A 22,072-nucleotide genomic window follows, 5' to 3' on the forward strand; every position below is an offset into this window, starting at 1 on the left:
CCAACGTAAAGGGCGCATGGAAGTATGTGGGCAGTGACGGTAACATCGTTTGAAATGGACGTATACATTTTCGTACGTAAAGGGAGCATAAATGAGCCTTAAGTGAACACACTGCCTGTTGCCATCTTGACTTGACCAGCAGCCTTCACTAGAAGCCGACTGGCTGTTGAAACATTAGACGTGCCTTATGTTCTAAAACCAGCCGCCTGTGATTTGACTAGCGGAGTTGCAGGTGACACCATCAGTCGGCTTGAGTTGAACTCAGACCGGCAAGTTCACACTGCTGCAACTTTTCTCTGCAACGCTCTAAAATGGTTTCGGCTCATCGCGAATCTTTGGTCTGAACTGGGCTTTAGGGCACGTAGATCAGAGAATGCACAGCATGGCAAGTAAAGAGGAATATTAATTTTCATTAGCCATGTAAATAGCATAATAGGAAAATTGTCTTTTTTCTGAATAAGGGCAAAAAAACAGAATATGTGGCCATGTAAACACAGTCACTGTGTGGGTACCTGTGTTGTAGCAGGTTTAGTAGCTCTGATATAAGAGGCTCTCCAGTGTGTGTGTGTGTGTGTGTCTGTGGGGGAGTGTCAGTGCAGAGTCAAAGCTGTGCTGTTTATCATACTTAAAATTACTGTTTGTCAGCCCTTAATATCTTGTTAAGCTCTGAAATAATGCACAATTATGGGCAGGCCTACGTGCAAAAAAACTTTGTGCAGAGTTTCACTCTGAGTTTTTGGGTGTCCACATTTCACCTGTCCACTTGTTTCTGAGGATCTTTGAAACTGTTATGGCCGCACCAACTGCATGGCACTGTGGAGGAACAGAGTAGGAAATGAAATTGCTCTTTCTGACTCAAAAGTACAAAAGCAAAAAGGCAGCGGGTGGTGAAAATTGCTCAGAATGATTACCGGCTCCCAGCTCCCCACTATCACGGACATCAAATGCAAGTGATACTTAAGGAGAGTGTACTCCATCGCACATTCACTGCTTCTAACAATATAACTGCATGAACTGTGTGTCATTTGTATCTGTACCCATTGTGTGCATTGATTCAGCCTAATCTAACTTTGTGTATCTGCTGATAAGTACAAGACGTAGCCTTGAACAGTTTTTTTTATTTTATTTTTATTCATATTAAAGCAATTAGGAAAAGGGGGTATCAGTTCCAGGCTTTTAAAACACTTATAATTTCCTCCAGCAAAATCCACCCCACTCTTAGACAAATATTGTTTTCCATAATACCTTTTGAAGTAGTTACTTAGAGTAGTGTAAATGAACTGAACTGCCCACATTTTGAAAAGAGTGCATGTGTTGGGTCAGGGAAAGAGTTTAGCTGGTTGTTAGAATGATGTGCCTCTGATAACCGTACTTTATCAGTGGGGGGCTATAAATATAAATGTTTTTTTTTCAAAAGATTGCCCAAAGCTAGTGGGATAAATGACTATAAGAGAAAATTCACATGAAGATTTAAAAGAAGTGTTTGATATTTTTATACAACTGGAGATAAAGCTTTTCATCCTTTATCACTAATCCATTTTCTGCATGTGTCTACTGAAGGACACCCTACTGTTTCTCATTTATTTATAAAGGCTGTTTCCCTGTAGATCTGGCACAGAGATAAGCCCTCTCCTTTTTTCGTATGTCCTGGTTACGTATGCAAACCTTACTGGCTCACGTCTTTGGCTGAACAATCCGTTTCTTGTCACTTGAGACTTTGTGCACTCATTGTCTTCCTTATTATTTGAAACTAAAGACATCTAACAAAGGAGAGGTGCTAAAGCATTGTATGGTGTACTGTGTATGAAACAACATGAAGGATTGTTCAGTGGCTGTGTGTTTACTTGTACGGGGGAGGCAGGTGTTTTTCTTTTTATTTTATGTTTGAATTTAGTTCAGCTTTTATTTCCTATGCTTGTTTTTATCCAAATGAATGAAACGTGAAGTGCAGCGTGACTGAAGGGAACATGTGCAGACACACAGACAGCTGAATAATGTGCAAGCAAATATTATTGCCTATAGACAAAGCAGCAAAATGCTGCAGATGTTTTTCTTTCAGCACAGTTCAGTTCTCATCAAATTAGCACCCTGAGTTTCCAACCACCTCATCTAAAGAAACCCGGTCTAATTGTAAGGTTGCTCCTCCAGTTTCACTTGTTTACCAAAGGATTGCTCTCTATTGTTATTCAGCCGCCAGGGCACTGATTTCCTCCAGCATGTTTCCATTGGTTTTGGCTCATTTCTGAATTTTACATCATTTTATTTCATTTAGCTGTGGTGATTCTAGTAATGACAAAGCCCGAGTATTTGGGGTAGTTAGAGGGTGCTAAAGGCAGTATTAACAACTCAATGGCAATCACAATGAAACCTCCTTGTAGACAGGTAAAACAGGTCAACCATCCAATAGGAGGGCTTTATGGTAATGAGGAAGGAGTTAGGGGGGGGGGTGCCTGTAAAGCAGGAGCACCAGACAGCACACTGCTGCTTGATCCTTGGTATTCCATTGTCAGACGTTTGGAGGTGGTTTCTGCATTCAGGTAATATCTATAGAAACTTCCTCAAGAGCTTGTTTCTTTCATTTCTCCTTCGACTTGTGTGCACAGGTCTTACTAGTTGAGAAAATCAGTTTCATATGCCACTAGGTGTTAAACATTTAAAGACTGTGCTGTCCGTTTGTTGTAATCGAAGTCATGCTGACTACCTGCTGTTAATGGTTTTGTTTCAAACAGGACGACTATGTTGAGAAAAAGCTGCAGTCGTCTGAGGTCAGCATTCTCCCTCAGCTGCCCGCCCTGGTTGTCTGTCTTCTTGTTATGCAGCGCAGGTCTCTTGAGCACAGGTAAGAATACAGACTCACAAGCACATTAAGACAAGCGCACACATACAGATGCAGTGACTGCGCCCTGTGTTATCCACTACACTGGATTTCATAGCGTTTAATGAAACTTCCTTTTAGAGAGGCTCGTTGAGACTTTCATGTCTTGTCTGTGTTGCATGCTGCTGAGCTGTGGGCCGCAGTGGTGTAAGCTTCCCCAGGTGTTACCATGGCGCTCACTGTCTGTCCAATCAGGCTTTGAGATCATGCCTCCAGATGACTGTTGACTCCCTAATGTTCCAGGGATTTGAGCTCATGTTTTTTTCTTCAGGGTGGGGCTCTTCATAGGCTGAGCTGCAGATCTCAAATACAAATCCATTTTAAAAAAAAAATGTATATGCTTCTTCATGTAGGAATGATAAAATGGGGGAGAGTCTTGTTAAATGTAATGCATTACAGTTGTAACAGGCATGTTTTCTCTTGCTATGTAAATGTCATCATTGTGTCAGCTTGTGACCAGTGCAGTAGCAAACGTCCCCTGGGTTATATCAACAAGATTTGCCTACTCTGCAGGAAATGGCAGCTGGAAAACCAGTTTGGCACAAACAAAGTAATTATTAAGAACCAGGGGTATTTTTCAGTTATTAAGTTGTGTTTGTATGTTGTGGAGCTAAAATCCACACAGCTGTCTACATGTGTCAGCGAAGTTTACACTTGTCATGCATGTGAGTTGTGGCCTGGATGGAACAACAAAGTACAGGTGTGACAAGCAGCTCATTGTAACGTGTTCAGATTAGGGTTGAATAGTATTCTCACAACGTCCACATCTAAATTGCCTAACTGTGTAGGTGAAATCAATGTTTTTGCCAGTGAGCAAGGATATGAATGTGCAAGCTGCAGCATCTGTGAAGTTTTAATAATATCATTGTGTGTTACACATTGTCAGATCACATGCTAGGTGTGAAAAAAACAAAACAAAGTTAAAACAGTTGCTTGACTGAAATATTGTTGATTTGGCATGAAAACAATGTTTTTTGCTGTTTTTTAGCCATTTTACAAAGGGAACTCACACTATTAAAATTGAAGTCTGGGTAAAGCAAGAATAAAGATGTGTAATGAGTTTGTCACACCACATAAAAATATGTTACTAAGCACCCAGCCAAATTTGAATGATTAAAAAAAGTTGCCAAGAACATAAAATTGCTTTTCAAAATCATAAAAGAACAGGCAGTATTGTCTGCTCTGAGACACTGGGGGTGTGTCCGCTGAGTGTACTGAAGCCACACCCACTCATGGGAAAGCTGCAGCCTCTTTTAATTGTAGCACTACAATGGATGCTCCATATAAGAGGGTTTTTGGGCTTGTACAGCCATGCATGTCTAAGCCATCAGAGCCAGAATAAAATTTAGAGTCAGAGGACACTGACCTGCCTAAAAATTTAACCTCATTCTTAGGGCTGGGTTAAAATAACCGATTCATCCGATTAAATCACTCTTCACTGGAATGACCCGATAGCGATTCATAAAAGCCGAGATCGATCTTTTAATATACGCTTTAACTCCGTGAATCTCGCCGGTAGTAAACGAACTGCAGCGCTAAGTCATGAACGACTGTAGTATTGAGAAGCTCTAACGTTACCGGCTCTTTTATGTGTAACATTTTTACATTTGGGTGTAATTTATTGTCATGCTGCAGCGTCTCCTCCTGCTGTCTGTGCGTTCTGGCTGCTGCGCCACTTTTAAGTACACACACAAACACAGAGTAATAATGCTGTAGTGGAGACACAGAGGTAAAGATAACTTGAGCTGACAACTACGCTTGTTACTGTGAGTGCAATAAAACCTCCTTGAGGAAAAAGCCAATACTTTATCAATACACCTGATCAGCAACATGTAAACATGTGGAAAAGCAATAGCTCCAGTCTGCTTTGTCCGCAGTAGGTCATCCACCGCCGCCAATATAGTTATAAACAAGCACAGAGCACTTTCCAGCTAATAGCAAATTGTTACTAACAAGCTAAAACAACTGTTTAACTCAGTTTGTCTCGTATCTTAAAACTTACCGGTGGCCTGTTGTGAAATTTATTCTTTTTAAAAAATAATTCCTTGTAAATGTTACACTGTATGTTCTCTGAGAATCTCTCTCACATACTAGCATGCTGAGATTGTAACTGAAAAATATCCAGTTGAATCGATATCAGGTCGAATTTAACTGTAAATCAAATCAAAGTGGGACCCCTTGAATTGAAATTGAATCGATTCAGGAAATCAGTGGTGATACCCAGCCCTACTAGTGCTTCTCAGTCTGAAACGGAATGGAAATTTTTATTTATTCTTTCAATCAACAGCAACACTTAACGGCTCTAGTTCTTATAAGGGTTTGGCTTATGCTAAGGGTAGCTCCATTACATCATCAAGCAGGCTTTTAGCCCTGCCCAAAAAATTCTGGACACAGAAAAGGATGAAAAACAGTTTAACTGTTTAACTCCATGTTTTCTAACACGTATAATTTGGTTAGATGTAAAACTCAGATTTTACTTTACCCCGACTTTAACGCCTCATTTACACCGCAAGCACTGCATTTGCAAAGCAGTGGCGAAGCGGTCCACAAGTGTAGTGGCAGCACACGTGTATTCCCACCAAAACCAAACAGACGCGTCGTGTAGCAGCCGCTGCTGTCCTGTCAAAATACAAACCACACCTGAACAGTTTGTGGCGGTAGTGCACCGTGTTTGCTTATCTCCAATAAACCCCAAAGAAGAAGAAGTGAGTTTGGACCCAAAGCCCAGGTTGGACAGGTTCGCGTGTTAGTGATTATTCCAGCGCTTGGAGAATTAATATTTAGCACTACAAATGGGTAAGTAGTCTTTGTCTGATTTGTATTGCTATCCTTAGCACAAAAAGCCCATTTGTCTCTGTGTCTACAGTGGCCGAGAGAGGTCACAACACACGTAAACACAAGTTTTTTTTTGTTGAATACAGCGACCATTCGCGTGTGTCTAGCGCAAAAAATCGGCGTCTCTTCTATTTTCGAGCGTGAGCAGCTCGTAGAATGGATGCAGTGTGAATGCTCTAACCTGTTAACATGCTCGCCGAAATGAAAACGCGACTAAACAGCGACCATTCGCGAGCGCTACGTGAACGCATCACTTGCGGTGTAAATGAGGCCTAAGATTCACTCGTGCTTTATGTGTAATTGCTTTATTGACTATACTTCATCCGGGCCACATACTTTTGAAAGGCCACTTTGAGTTCAGTTTAAGTTCTCTTATTGTGTACACACTTATATTTTCTTTTAAGAATACAAAAGAAAACCTCACTGGAAATGATCTCAAGTCTTTTAATGTATTTCTATGTTCCAAACTGAAACAGGCAAATAGGGTTTTCATTGTACTGAGCTGCTTCAGGATATTTGCAAACTGCAGTGCTAGCTTCTCTTGTTGAGCTTTAATACGGTGAAGGACCTTGTGGAAGAACTGATGAAAATTGTTTTTAAGGTTTGTTCTGCCAAGAGTTTTGTATTGTACATGCTTGACCTGATAGTAATCTATTGTCACTAAAAATGCAGTTTGTCCTAAATAGCTCTTAAAGTAATTCCAGTAAGTATTTTTTTTTTTATATTTCTGTGTGCCATTTGGCTACAAGTTCGGTGGTTGCATTTTTGTTGATTCTTAGCCAACCTTCCTCTGAGAAAAGAATCTGAATCAATACTAAATGTCTTTATAAAACTGTGTGCATAAAAGCCATAAACTCGATGTGTAAAAAGGGTTGCAGAATAAGAACGCGTAGTATGTGTCCTTGACGGTAACACTAATTGATTTAGAAACAGCTAAAATGTGTCTCTTGTGTGAACTTCTTTTAAGAATTGAAATGTGCGCGAGGGATGCAGCTGACATCTACGGGGCCGCAGACCATTCAAAAGGCTGAGGGAGAGAGCGTGATTTTGGGCTGCACTTACACACCGAGCCCTCTTGACACCGGAGACCTTGACATTGAATGGTCTGTGGTCAGTCCAGACAGCACGCAGAAGGATCAGATGGTAAGAGGCAGAGTGAGAACTTTGCAGATTTACAACAAATTTATCTCAGGTCTGATATATGAGGGTACATATCAGATTTCACTTGTAATTTATCCAAAGGCACTCTTTTGTGCGCGTGTTTTTCCAAGGATGGAAAAACACGTTCTGGTAATGTGTTATGCTCCGGGTCTATGATTTCTGAATAATTTCCAAACAATTTCCAAGAACATGTTATTTGGTAAAAATTGTAGGGGAAATAGGTCCTAGAAAATGAGAGGTCCATGTATTCACTCATTCGTTCTTTCCTGTATCTTGGTATCCTCAGCTGACATGCACTCACTGAAAAGGCTGTGTAGGTTCTGCAAGCAATTTGAACTGGTTAATTACAAGTGTGCTAATTAAATGCTGCTTCCATCTTTTCTTAAAACTAGTACTAAATCACAAGTTCTTTCCAGGAAATGAAAATTATGGACCAGTAAATGTAAAGAGTTGTTTAGTATATTTGAGCTACTGAGAATACAGAACACAACTGAGTGAACACAAAGGTTAAAACCCACTACACAACCTTAGTGTCATGACACGTGCCGTCATTTCAGGAACATCTTTAAAACATGTATTCAGATTTTCCACCTCATTTCAAATTCCTTTCCTCCTCATGTGATATGCTTGTGCCTTTAAATGTTAAAATCAAAATGCATACCGTGAGGCTGGAGTGTGGATGAACTCGTACCACCTTTTTAATTTCACAGGAATTAGTCGTTTATCCAATTTGCCTTTTAAATTAAATGAGTCATTAGTGTTGGAGACTTGAGAGGATGTTTTTCCCGCTCGTCTCTGGCCTTAGGCAGCAGACATTTATACAATGATTGACCAGGTCCAGCATGTGCTGCTTTAGACAAGTGACCGCTGTGGATTATTGGTTCTTGTGCAAATTAAATGCTTTCTTCAGTCAAAGACATAAACATTATAGCTCATACTAGCTCTTTATCTGAAAGGGGTCTTAAGATTTATCCACTGCAAACTTAAAGCTGTCCTAATCGATCTTTTTGACCACTAGGGGACGGTAGGGGTGCATGGAAATATTGATACTCTTTAGTATTGCAATATTATGTGTTGTGATACTGGATTGACTCACAAAAACACTGATTGATTTGAAATCAATATTGTACATGCAAAGATTCATGGCAGTGGTTCATTTTGTGCCTCCGACTGCCAGATAGCAGTTTTGTAATCTGTCTTCAGCCAGTTGTCCCTTCCACTCCGACCTATCATCATATCGCTTGTGTAGGCACAAAGAACAGGGGTCTATGTTATAAGTTATAAAGAGTGTTATAAAGGGTGCACTGCTAGCTCCTAAAATTAAATCACAATATATATCGCCTTCATTACAGTGTTGCAGTGTATCACAATATTTTGAATTGTAACACTGGCATTGTGATACATACTGTATCACAAGATTCTCGCCAATACAATGACACTTGCCAGATGTCCACTGGATCCGTCGCGTGTGCGATTCGGCTGCAGCGCGGACTCGCTCCGTCCTGTGCCGGGCGTCAATGTCCACTGGAAGCGGTGCGCACGCAAGTGGCTGGAATTGGCGGATCGCAAGATCATAATGTCACACAATCTTCTGCGGAAACCCTGGAGGTATAAAGACATCAACAAACAAAGAAAAGATTTCTTGATTTTGTGATTTTTCTCTTGATTTTGTGCCAGGTTTTTTTACCCTCTTCGTGTTTGACTTCAGGTCTGGGGCCACCCACTTTGATGTCAAGGTGTTTGACGTAGCCATGTGAAATATGGTCTGGAGTTTTCATGGGTGTTTTATTTTGAAAATTGACCAGATACTCTCTTCTTTTCTGTGCATGACTTCCCGTTTGACCTATTTGGTCATGCAAACTATTGCGCCGTTGCGCGACATTTATCAAAAATAGACCTGGCACGTATTTTTAGTGGAGTAGAGCCACGGCGCTTCTGGTGGAGCAGGTTACATTGACTTGAATGGCCACGATTAGCTCCGGCACCTTGGCCGGATCGTGCACACGACGGATCCAGTGGACATCTGGCAAGATGGCCTTCAAGCTGCAAACCGCTGCAGACTACTGTTTAAGACTAACACATGACACAGGTTGGTTTTAGCAAGACATTGGTGACATGTAGTTTTTTTTTTTAATTTTTTTATTAATCACAACCTTTTTTTTTTTTTTGCCAACACATAACCACACATCAACCAAAGTGATGTTGAAATGACATTTTTAACATATCTATTGTGTAATAATTTACACAAATAATGTTACATATCCGTGATTTGTAGAGATGTACGATGCAAACATTTATTCTGCTAATGCTTGCTATTGCTGGAAACCAGGTCACTGAGAGTGCAGAGACTGAACAGTACAGTAAATGTAAAGCATGACGATGAGCTACAAGAGGCTAAATACTTCTGTAGAGCCACAGGGTTGGTGGTAATTCTCAGCTGGTGTTTTCCCATATAGGTTTATGTATTTGCCTTTTTTATTCAATATTTATGGGAAAAAATGTAGGATGCATGTTTAATTGGTTAACACCAATTAAACATGCCATTCAGAGTCATTTGTTGTCTCTCTGTTGAATCTTTCTAAATATTTTGTTTCCCATCAGCTCATGTCCTACAGCAGCGGCACTAGATACGTCCATGGTAACCCTGCTCTTGCAAAGGAACTCAGCTTTGCTGCTCCTGACCCCTCAATGGGTGACGCTTCGATCTCAATCTCAGTGTTGTCACCTGCTCATAGTGCTACCTACCAGTGTAAAGTGAAGAAATCACCTGGAGTGGACATGCGCAAGGTTTCACTTGTGGTACTGGGTAAGACTGGGAATTGGGTTGCAGTCTGGGGTCAGTGTGTGTGTGTGTGTGTGTGTGTCACCTGGCTACATTATGTACATCTGTCACCTTTGACAACTACAGTGTTTTGTTTTAAAGAGGAGGCAGCTGCTCACATGTACTTCAAACATTTTATCTAGTCTATTACACTGAAGGTTACATTTCCTTGTCATATGCCAGTATCTATCACACTTGCAATTTACCACAAAGCTAATTTCAAGGTACCTGCTATCAGGCTTGCCTTTATCTTTTAAGACTACTACTACATTACCGTATGATTTATATCCATTAGTGGTTTTCAAGGTCACAGGGGTGTCAGTGAGAGCGAGGATAACGACCCTCTCAGTGTCTGTTGTTATGAAAATGCTTTTACCAGTCAGGGTTGCTCTATAAAAGAAAGGTCTTTATTTGATGAGATGTCGCTCCCTAAATTCAGGTCAAATTTCACATTTTTCTCTAGCGCCTAATAATAAAATGTCCCTGGTATGTGAGAACATTGATTTTGCTCCCTCGAGCAACACATTTACAAAAGCTGCAACTTTTTTTTAATAGTCAGTAGAGACAGCTGTGATCACATGTTTGACCATTGTGATAAAAATGAATGAGCAGAAGGGAGATGGCTCTGCAAAGATCTCTGCTTCTCTGAAACTCATTGATACAGATTGAGCAATTGACGAGAAACTGAGAAAAGCTGAAAATAATTTGAAAGGACACCTCACTTATAGCCATTTGTCAGTGTATTCGGTCCTAAAATTTGTCAGAGGGGCGAAGCAATTTACTTGATTCCAGTCCAACTCATCTTCTTTGAAGAGCGCGAGCAGGAGCTGGGGTGGAGGAGGAGGCCACCCCATTGGCAGATTTATTTATCAAGATTCCACAAATGAGCACTGCATTAAATAACCTCGTACAGGGATGTTTCGTGATTGAGCAAATAATTGGCTCAGTTAAAAAAAAAAAAAAAAAACTCTTTCAGGAGGCATATGAAATCTGAATAAAAAGGTTGGGATACAGGGTCCATCAAAATGGAGAGCTTTAATGAAGTGTTTTTGATCTCATACATGCACTTATTTTTAAAAGCATCTAATTTTTTTCAAGTGACCATAACAGATTGATAGAGCAATCATTTCGTCTTATTTCTTAGTACAACTTGCTAAAGATGCAGCACTGTGCTGAGACCTTGAAAGTTTTGTTCATTTTTGCAATTCAGAAGACTTTTTTACCACCAGACTTCAAACGTTGTTTTTTCTTACAGTTCATCGAGCATGGGCATGGATGTTAAATAGTGGCGAGAATTTCAAGTTATGGCTAAACTGTTTTGTTTTTACAGCCAGAGTCTAAATGTGAGAGGATATGAAAGGAAGACATTAACACAATGGCCAGAAGCATCATTTTTCTCTACAGCAGTTTTAACATTTCCCATTAAATCTGATATATGCAAACTTTGTTATGCTGTGGGAGGAAATTATGTGGACACAGTTGCTTCTTTATTTATTGTGTTTAATACTATGAAATTCTTGATAATGTAATACAGATTTTTTGCTTAAAAATGACCTGTATAGCCAAATCACCTCCAGAAAAAGCATCTTCAAACCAGTGCTCTTACATCTGGCTCAACCATCATCTACAAGCAACATTCAAATGTCCAAGCGTTTAAGAGTTTGGAGCTTTTTTAACTAATGTTTAATGAAGAAACATATTTTTTGATCAGTGGGTGCATTTATTACACAAAATATGTGGTGCAGCTTTAACTGACTTTGTTGTATCTGACCTAAAGTACTGTATTTCTTAGGACTGTGTACTCTCACACTCGACTTATATCAGAGCTGTATCAGATAAAATCTCCTACTCCTCGATGAAAACTAGCAGATTGTTGAGTGAATACCTGCAGCAGAGCCTCACATATCGATACACAGCCTGAGGCTGTCCTCATACTAACAGCAACGCAGACTGTCCTGAGAGCCAACAGTCATTTTATAGATCGGGCTCTTTTTATTATCCTGAGCAAGATAAATGGTTCAGAGACTGCGTCAATAGATATATGATAGAATATATATTTATAATGTGTACTGAATAGGACTGGATATTTGTATTCAGTGCCTTTGAGGAAGTATGGGAACTTCTCCAGTCAAACGATACCAGCATTCAATCCTTTCTGTATCCAGATCCAGATCAAGAAAAGACTATTCATATGGTTTTGCTTGCAGCCAATCACTGCAAGAAAATTTTGATTTAATGCAATGTGTGATTGCTACCACAGCAGCTAAAACCCACACAGTCTGGTATGACGAAGTCAAGTGTGGTATATTTACAGACATGGCAGTTAAGCATGCTGAGATGCCACCAAAGTGTTCAAAGGATGGCTGCACTACGTGTCTGTGGCATCTGGTTGCATTTTACACCACTGAAAGCTTTGATTCAAATGATGGTTGTTGAATTAAGTAGTAAGAAAAGGTGTCAAATGAAGTACTCTTGGTATCGGTGTCACTACTAGGGTATTGGTACTGGTACTGGTATTTGGACACTGGTAGCTTTTTAAACAATACCCATTCGCAGTAATGAAGACATGTTTATGTTTTTGTAACATTTAATAGGATATTTGAGTAATAAATGTATCACCTTGTTGGTATCACCCATTTAAATAGTGTGAATCTGTTATCAAAGCCAGAATCAAAAAGGTTTCTGCAATTACTTCCTAAAGGGAAAAAGCTGCACTGTTTTTCAAGAAAAAAAGGAATGAAAATGGCAGCGCGAAATTATCCATTTGTTGTATGATTTCAGCGAAGCCGTCTGTGCCTAAGTGCTGGGTGGAGGGAGGGGAGCTGGTCGGCGAGGCTCTGTCTCTCCACTGCAAGTCTGCAAAAGGCTCCACTCCCTTAAAATACACGTGGAGGAGAGAAAGTGCAGGCCCCATCCCTGCTGCAGCCACGCAGAGTAAGTGTGACCTCTGCTGATGTCATGATGCTACTACAGATCAAAGAGTGTGCGTGTATGTGTGTGTTGAAGAATGTGTGGGCAAAGGTGAGTGAAGTCCCTTTTCTTGTTGAATGTGCAGTGCGAACTTATTATTTCAGTCATTTTCAAATTAAAGAAATCAGAGAACTCATCAGTGTTTATCGAGATTTTTACAAACATATGAAAATAATAGTCCAGGTGAAAATATGATGAAGAAATAACGATTTGCAGCACAACACTCTGCTTACTTAGAGGGACTGTGGTGCATAATCAGCAGATCATTTGCATGTTCTTCCCATTTTCTTTGCGCTCTGTCACAACACAAAACATTTCCTGAAAAGCCTTGTTTTCTGTAAACTGCATTGATCAATGTCTTTTGCCGCCAGAGGCACAATAATTTTTAGCAGCATGAGACAGAATGAGTAAAAATCTTTGTGTTTTTAAGTGATTATTTGTAAAAAACACAAAACCCAGGAACCTCTTATACATGTGCATCACTTTAAGTAAACAAACCTAGAAACCGTCTGATGTATTGTCATTTTATCCCCTTATATATACAGCACATTTTAGTATATATGCTAATCTGTGTTTGGGTGTGTGTGTTCTTTCAGACAGCGTGACTGGCGAGCTAAAAATCAGCAACCACTCTCAGAGCTTTGCAGGATTTTATCTTTGTGAGGTGAACAATGCTGTTGGAGCCGAACACTGCAGGATCAACCTGAAAGCGAACAAACGTAAGGGAACACACCCCCACACAGACTGTTCCTGTTCACATACATCACACATGATGCACACATGCACTCATGACAGACCTCCATTTCATCCTCTTAAGTCTTCTCTCTCTGTTCTTGTGCCACCATGTCCCCACTGCTCCACATCTCAAACACAGGGTTTAAACCACTGCGCTCTGTAACATCAGTGCTGTCTAATGATGACAGGATAAGGTCACAGTCAATGGCAAAAATTGCTTCATTCACAGAGGACAAAATGTTTTTTGCCATCCGCTCTTCATCACTGGCTTCCTACTGCTGAGTCAAACATGAGTAATGCTGAAATGACTCCACTGCCTTGTATGTAGACAGTCCCTATTAGCTTGAAAAGAAAAAAATGACACAAGTTAAAGGCAGTAATAGAAAAAAGTGGATTTACTAAAAGCACCTAATAAGGTTAGTTTAGTTGGCACTGTGGTAAGGTAAAAGGAAATCCAAACATTCCCTTAAGAGGGCAGTCCATGTGCAGTAATACCTCTGAACAGCTCGGAACAAGACAGAGCCAGAGAAATACCTGAACTGTCTCACAGGGAATGAATCTGGTGACTGTAAGTGCACCAGGAGGGAGTACAGTCAGTGATTCACTGTATCTTTATGGAATAAATCATCCCGGGGTTTAGACTCAAACAAGCCCTCTGCATTCTGTGGATCCATAAAATTAATTTGTCTTTGTGGGCCTCATGATCTGTGGAGCAGACCCTAATATTACATCTTGCTGAGTCCATAACTTCAAGTCTTAGTGCTCAGATTTTTGGCTTCAGGCAGCAAATCACTCATGTTCATTTCAAGTGCAGGGTGCTGTGCTAGACCAAGGGTTTCAACCCTTAGGCTCGGGACCACCCACTAAAAGGTTTGCAAGATGATTTACAAGATATTATAGAATTATGTCATGGTTGCTACACAACTTTACTTTTATGACTTCTCTCTAATGTATATTTTTTGTGAAATAGTGAATAGTTTTCCCTCTTCAGACATTTGAATAAAACATCAAATGAAACAGTCTGAGAGAGGAGGGGCCAGACTAAGAGCAATTGAGTTATAGAGTTATAGAGCCCAGTCAGGCACAGCCTCAAAGGTCAACACAGAGCCGGCACCCTGTGGGCCCACCACCCACAGAGATGGGCATAGGGGTCGAGTGCATTGTGAGCAGGGCGGAATCCAGGCGTGCTGACCCCTGACATCGCAGACTGGCTTAAGGGATATGGAAAGTCACCTCTTTGGAGGGTAAAGAACTGGAGCTGGTGTGGGAGATGAAGTGTTACCAACTAGATATAGTTGGCTCACCTCTATGCATAGTACTGGGTCTGAAACCAAATTCCTGTTTTCCGGAGTTGCCCAGGGTGAGAGGCTTTAGATGGGGGTGGGGATGCTCATGATCCCCTGCTGAGCGCCACTGTGTTGGAGTTCTCCCCAGAGAACAAGAGGGTTGCTTCAATGTGACTGCGAGTTGCTGAGAGGAGGTCTCTTACTGTTGTTTATGTGTATGCACCAAGTAGCAGCGGAGAATCCAGCCTATTTGGAGTCTCTGGAGGGGGGGAGTCCCAGAAAGGGTACCGACCGAGCAGTGACTCTATAGTTCTAGTTCTAGATCGAGACTTCAATGCTCATGTGGGCAATGATGGAGGGTGATTGTGAGGAATGGCCTACCTGATCTAAACCTAAGTTGTGTTATGTTATTGGACTTCAGTGATACTCATGGTTTGGCCATATCGAATACCATGTTTTGGTGGTTTGAGTGTGCTTGATACCAGAACACCTTAGACCAAAGATCAGTGAACGACTTTGTGGTAGTATCACCAGATCTGCGACCGTATGTCTTGGACTCCAGGGTGAAGAGGGGAGCACAGCTGTTAACTGATCACCATGTGGTACATCCAGAGGGAGGTAGGGGACATGGAATGTGAGTGAGCCATAATCAGAGCCTTCCTTGTGGAGGTGGCTGCTAAAAGTTGCGGTCAGTGCCTGTCATAGCGGCAACTTAAGAACCAGTCAGGCTGAAGAAGGAGGCTTTCCGGTCTCGATTAGTCTCCTGAAGCAGCAGACAGTTATTGGTTGGCCAGATGGGCTGCAGCCATGGCGGTCGCCAAAGCAAAAACCCAGGTGTCGGAGGACTTTGGGGAGGTTGTTGAGAAGGACTTTTGATTAGCTTCAAGGAAGTTCTGGCAAGCCGTGAAACGCCAAAGGAGGGGAAAGCAGGGCTTGTCTCTGGCTTTGTTAGGAGTAGTAGGATATGAGAACCGCTGACCTAGACTAGGAATATTGTCACACGGCTTCCCCTCGGGGGGAACCCTCATCCATATCCCTGGCAGAGGTTGCTGAGGTAGTCAGAAAACTCCTCAGTAACAAGGCACCAGGTGTGGATGAGATTCGCCCTGACATTGTTGGACAGTCCTGGCTGACATGTGGAGATCAGGTATTCCCTGGGGAGTGGCAGACCAGGGTGAATAAAAGGGAACTGTAGGATGTTTTTCCATTCACTAGGGCCTAGATTCTCAAACTGTGGTACGTGAGCTCCCCCTAGTGGTGTGTGGGGTTAAGTCATGATTTTTTTTTTACAATATTATCAAATATTTAAAAACTTAGAATGAAAATACATTAAACATAATAAATTCATATTTAAATTAAGTTCTGTCTTTCCTTTATTTTTGTCTCTGCTACATAGTTACGTTCATGCTCTTTGCACATGTGTGCTTGAGACATGATTTGTTATGAGTTGAAGTGTGCCCAGATATATAAACAGAGGTAAAAATGTAGAGACTTAAGATGAGTGGTTCAAGAACACTACAGTTGTGGCTCCACACTGGAACTATCATGAAGAGGACTGCTGTTCAGGAGGAGAATATTTGGAGCAGCCGTGTTCAAAATGAAGTGGAGGACGACCGTGAACCGAGCACAAGTGCTAGTGGCTACTCAAGAGGCGCCAGTGAAATGTCCACAGCACCCACTACCATCAGGTGGCGCAAAGCAGTAAGGAAATATGACTTGAGTTATCTCAAATTTCGATTTAGTTGGCATGGGACCGAGGAGGAGCCGAGGCCGCGGTGTGCGATATGTAGTGAAGTCCTCAGTAATGAATCCATGAAACCAGCGCATCTCAGACGGCACCTTTTAACCAAACACACTGCGCTGAAAGATAAACCACTGGATTTTTTTCTAAGAGAACGGGATGAACTGAAGCAGTCCAAGTCCACGATTCAGTCTTGTGTTACACCCACAGCCAAAGCATTGGAGGCTTTGTACCGTGCCAGCCTCTCCTAGCAAAAGCCGGTAAACTGCACATGATTGGCGAGCAATTGTGTCTGCCATTAGCCAAAGAAATGACACACATCATGTGTGGGAAAAAGCTGCCTAACATTTAACTCGGTGCTGCTTTCCAACGACACAGTGTCACGGAGAATAAGCACCATGGCAGATAATGTTAAAAAGACACTGACTGAGCGCATTAAAAGAAGTCGTTATTATTCCCTCCAGCTGGATGAAACAACCGATGTTGCAGATTTTGCTAATTTGCTTGTGTACGTCAGATATGCATGTGATGGTGCAGCTCAGGAGATTTTCTTTTCTGTCACCCACTGGAGACTAGAACTACAGCCGAGCACATATTCCAGCTACTGAACAACTTTATCCAAGAGAATGGGCTTGATTGGAAAAAGTGCGTTGGGGTTTGCACCGACGGCACCAGGGCGATTCTCACCCCTCTCATTAGGAGTACGTACGTTGTCAGTACTCACCAACATGTTGGCCAGTTCTTAATATTTGTGAGAAGTCCATCGCTCCCCTTTTTCTACTATATTGCTGCAGGTTATTTTTCTAAGTAGCAGAGTGTTGACAATAAGCACACCTTTGTCAAAGTGGGATTCAAAGACTGTATTTAGCCTAATAATGTTCAGACAGGTCTGTGTTTTTGGTTCGTGTAGTGCTGACTTGTCAAGATGGTAACAATAACAACACAAACGTTATTCATCAGTCATTCATACTGGCATTATGGACTTACTTTACTAATGCTAATGTTCATTCTTGTTATAGATTTGTGATATGGTGTGAGATTTCTGATGTTTCACATCTTTGTTGCTGAAAAATCAGTTTGGAAGTTGGATTATCTGTGAACTAGTTTAGAAGAATATTTCTCTCATGGCTGGATGTATGAATGAATAAAATACAGCTGTTATTCTTCATGTCCTCATTTGCTGTGTGTATGAGAAATAAAGAGGTGCTGATGAACCTTGCAGTGTGGCTGTGGCAGGAAATAATTAACAATAATTAATCCACATATTAGAAATAAACATGTCTCCTGTGTGAACTGTCCGTAGCTAATAAGGTAAGGCTCCGACACTGTATGTTTAGGTTGGTCATAATCGTGGTACTTGGAGAGCTCAATTTTTTCTTAGATGGTAGACAGTGTAAGAAGTTTGAGAACCACTGCATGAGGGTATAGCACTGCTCACCTTACCTGGGAGAGTTCGTTCCAGGTTGCTGGAAGAAAGGCTCTGACCGATTGTTGAACCTTAGATTCAGGAGGAGTGATGCGGATTCTGTCCTGGCCGTGGAGCATCAGTCAAGCTCTGTACCCTTGCAGGGCAGCTGGAGTTTGCCCTTCTAGTCTACATGTGTTTTGTGGACTTGGACAAGGGTCATTACTGCATTCCTCTGGGGAGTTCTGTGGGGGGGTATTGCGGAAGTACGGGGCATGGGGTCGTTGCAACAAGCCATCCAGTCTTTGGATAACTAAAGTGAGAGCTGTGTACGCATACTTGGCACAAACTCAAACACGTTTACAGTGGGTAGACAATACATCAAGTGAGCTACTTCAAAAAATGGCTGAACCCAAATGAAAGGAGGCTGGAGCACTCAGTAAAATTGCAGAGCTTTTAATAAGGTGCAAACAGACTGACGTTTCGACGCTACTGCGTCTTCTTCAGAGTCAAACAGGTAGGCTGAAGCTCAAGAGTGCCTTTCTTTGACGTTTACAGTGGGTGTTGGCCTCGCCAGTGTTGCCCCTTGTCACAAACTCTGTGTGTGATATCCATGGACAGGATGTCAAGGCACAGCTGGGGGGAGGAAGGGGTCCGGTTTGGGGTGCTCAGAATTGCATGTCTGCTCTTTGCAGATGATGTGGTTCTGTTGGCTTCATCACACCTTGACACTCCAGCACACACTGCTGTGGTTTCCATTCGAGTGTGAAGTGGTCGGGATGACAATTGGCACCTCCAAGTCTGAGGAAAACGGTGGATTGCTCCCTCTGTGCTGGCAGAGGTACTGGGCCAAGCAGAGGAGTTCAAGTATCTCAGGGTCTTGTTAATGAGTGAGGGTAGAATGGAGCCGGAGATGGACAGGCAGCTTGGTGCTGCATCAGCAGTAATGATTAAGATATTGTATGCTTGCATTAATTTAATATATTCTCTCATGTATGACTGTTTTTATTTGATCATTCCTCTATTTTATCTATTCATGAAGCGCTTCTGTCAACATGTGTTGTTTTTATATGTGCTCTGCAAACTTGACTTGACTCCTGGCAAGAATGCAAATAAGCATATTCCCCAAAATGTATTTATTTAAAATGAGGTTTTTCTTATTTCATGACATTAATTTCATTAAAAGTTGATATTATTTAACTTTAAAGGATCACACTGCACTAGACAGAAAGAATAATACAGTTTAATGTATTTTTCACACTGTGTTCCTTTCTGCCACAGAGCTTCTGAAAGAATAATTTCTTGTTATCCATGCTGATTTTACAGCCCCAAACAGAGCAGCGATGATTGTTGGCACCATTGTGGGCTCTCTGCTCCTCATCCTCATCCTGCTGGTCTTCATCGGACTTCTATACTGGAAACTAAGCAACAGACTTCGCTTTGAGAAGGAGTTCTCCAATGACATCAGGTACTGTACAGCACTGCAGAGACAGCAGGGCACAGTTAGAGGTGTTGGCAGCTTGACAGTTAGATAACTGAGCTGCTTCAGTTCGGGAACAGATCCACACACACTGTCTGGCAAGTTTCTGCTAGTGTTCATTTATCACCAAAAAGTCCCATGAGTAAGAAACTTCTGTCTCTGTTAGAGTTGAGTAGTTTTGTCAGCTTGCCAGTTTATGTTTAAGGGTGTGAACATTTGGATAAAACATCATTGTGTGCGCTCACACAGATTTTTACATCTGACAAATGAGTAATAAGATGCTTTTGGCTTCACGCTGCAAGTGAGAGATAGGCATCAAAACATGACATCAGCAATGAAACATTTAAAGACAGAGAGGCAATTATAAATCTGTATTACAAGATATGAAACAGAGTACATCAAGGCCATTCAGATAAGAATAGAAACAAAGTCCTGAAAGCGACATGTAAATGCAACAAGAATGCAGAGAAAAATATGTTTTATTTCAGACTCTCTGAGATAGCGCACTTTACTCAGGCAGGCTTGTTACATTTTGGTTTAATATCTCCGTGTTTATATATACACTTAATTATGCAGATCTACAGTCTCACATAAAGCCCCGCATTGTGCAGAACAATTGTCTAAAATCCGTTTGAAATCTGAGGGTTTATGTGACAAGTGCAGAAACAGATTTTCTTCAGGTATATTGATGCTGACGATATAAATAACATCAGTTCCACCAAATTCTTCATCTGAAAGCCTGAGTTGGATTCATTAAAAGTTACCAACTCTTTCTTCTTGTTGTTCTCCTCCGTCTTCCTTTAGAGTTGGAAACATGAGAGGCTCCCATACTGTCAACAAACACTCCTGGGTGTTCTCGTCTTAGAGTTGCAGCGTTAATATACAGTTTGTTAAATCTTGGAACAACATTGGAGGATATTGAAAGGATATTTCCCTCTTTGTGACTTTAAGAAGACTTTCCTGGATACAGCTAGTGCTATATGTATGTTTAATTTGAATTTAGATTTTCAGTGCATACAGTTAAGCTGAAGATGTGCTATGTTAACCTAGTTATGGGTTTGTTTTGAATTCTTAAACTCTGAAAGGCGCAGAAACAGTGAATCATCACAGCTGGATCTTTAAGCAAAACTTTAACATTTTGGGAAATACTCATTTTTTTCAGCGAGTTAGGTACGATGATTGATACCAGTTTTCAATCTGTTTGTAAAATATGAAGCTACAGAGAGGAGACTTTTAGCTTAGCTTAGCATAATGATTGTAAACAGGAAAACAGTTAGCCTGGCTTTATCCAGTGGTATCAACTATGGTGGCATATCTAAAGCTCGTAAATCAATGCAAATCAGTGCATCTCATTTGTTTAATCTGTACAAAAACAAAGTGTCAACAATTTGCGGCACTGTTTTTGGCTTGGATCAGTTGCTAGGCAACTAGCAGAGACCCCAGAATCTCTGTGAAGTGGTTGATTGTTGTGTTAATGCTTTGCTTTTTGTATAATATTAACAAATGAGATAAAACATATTGATTTGTGAGATTTAGAGGTGCTGGCGGGGAATTTTATACCACTGTAGCTAGGCGAGATGTTTCCCCCTGGTTCCAGTTTTTGTGCTAAGCTAAGCTAACCATCTCCTGCCTGCAGCTTCTTATATAAGGGAAAGAGGGATGTCAATCCTCTCATTTAACTCTCCCACAGAACAAGCGTACTTCCCAAAATGTCAAACTGTTCCTTTCACGGGTTCATCTATCTTGTGGCATCCAAAGAAAACATGATAACGAGTAACAACTATGCACTTTCCCTGCACACTTTGAAAACATTTCAGCATATCTTTAAACTTTCCCTCAGCTGAATGTGAAGGTTTTTGCCTTAAATGCTAAAGTTTAGTCCAATATCTTCATGATACATGTTGAAAGTGATAGGAAAATGTCACCCAGATTCAATAAGCATTTAAAAGTCAAATGTAAGAAGTAAAAAGAGAGATGGAGACAGGCTGCACCACGTAGCTTCGGTGTCAACTGAGGTTACTCTTTTAATGCCCCTTGATTTGATGTGTAGAAAATGAAACATTGGGACTTCCCTCGTGGGCAGACATAAGTGCATTCCTGCAGTATTATTGTTATTGCAGTTGCACACATATGAATAAGTAAATAACAAATAAAAGCACATCTCTGTGACATTCAGAAGCTAAAACACACTTGCACACAGTATGTTTATACAGCAAGAGGAAAATATAGCAGTTGCATAAATGTGTTTTGACAATTTGCCTTTTTTCCCTCGAGTACGAGTTTAAAAAAAAAAGTCATTTGAGGCAGGCGGCACAGTTTGCCCTCTGCCCTGTGAATATGCATCCAGGCTTTGATATAAAGAAACCATTTAGCAAATACAGATAACATAATATTTGCCTATGACTCACACATGCATATGTCAGTCAAAAGCACTCATGAGTGTACCCTGCCACTTGGAACTAAATGGTAGAGATCAACACATCTCATGTGTATGTATTACAATTTTTTTGTTGCTTTAGGGAAAGGTTGGGTGAGGCCATTTTGCAGTGGAGAAAAAAAATCACCATTCTTTCCTTTACAGCAAATCAAGGCAGCTTTATTTGTGAGGCACTTTTGAAATACAGACACATACTGACAGGCTTTTCAAAGTGCTTTACACAAAGCAAAGTAATGCACAAGGATAACATTTAAAAAGACACATGAGTAAAGTAAGGCTAGATGAATAGAATAAACATAACCAGGTGCAGAATATAGTTTTATTCC

General features: G+C 41.0%; 1 protein-coding gene across 1 annotated transcript in view; it reads left to right on the plus strand.

Annotated features, from left to right (window-relative positions):
- The first annotated feature begins 2,732 nt into the window (after window positions 1–2,732).
- Window positions 2,733–22,072, plus strand: part of vsig8a (V-set and immunoglobulin domain containing 8a) — a 29,588-nt gene continuing 10,248 nt past the window's right edge. The window contains exons 1-6 of the mRNA XM_033647518.2: window positions 2,733–2,839; window positions 6,678–6,853; window positions 9,473–9,677; window positions 12,474–12,626; window positions 13,259–13,381; window positions 19,156–19,297. Of these exons, the coding sequence (XP_033503409.1) occupies window positions 2,737–2,839; window positions 6,678–6,853; window positions 9,473–9,677; window positions 12,474–12,626; window positions 13,259–13,381; window positions 19,156–19,297 (902 nt within the window). The 5' untranslated portion in view covers window positions 2,733–2,736. The remainder of the gene's footprint in view (window positions 2,840–6,677; window positions 6,854–9,472; window positions 9,678–12,473; window positions 12,627–13,258; window positions 13,382–19,155; window positions 19,298–22,072) is intronic.

This window comes from Epinephelus lanceolatus, chromosome 19 (genome assembly GCF_041903045.1).
Source record: "Epinephelus lanceolatus isolate andai-2023 chromosome 19, ASM4190304v1, whole genome shotgun sequence".
NCBI classification, from domain to species: domain Eukaryota; kingdom Metazoa; phylum Chordata; class Actinopteri; order Perciformes; family Serranidae; genus Epinephelus; species Epinephelus lanceolatus.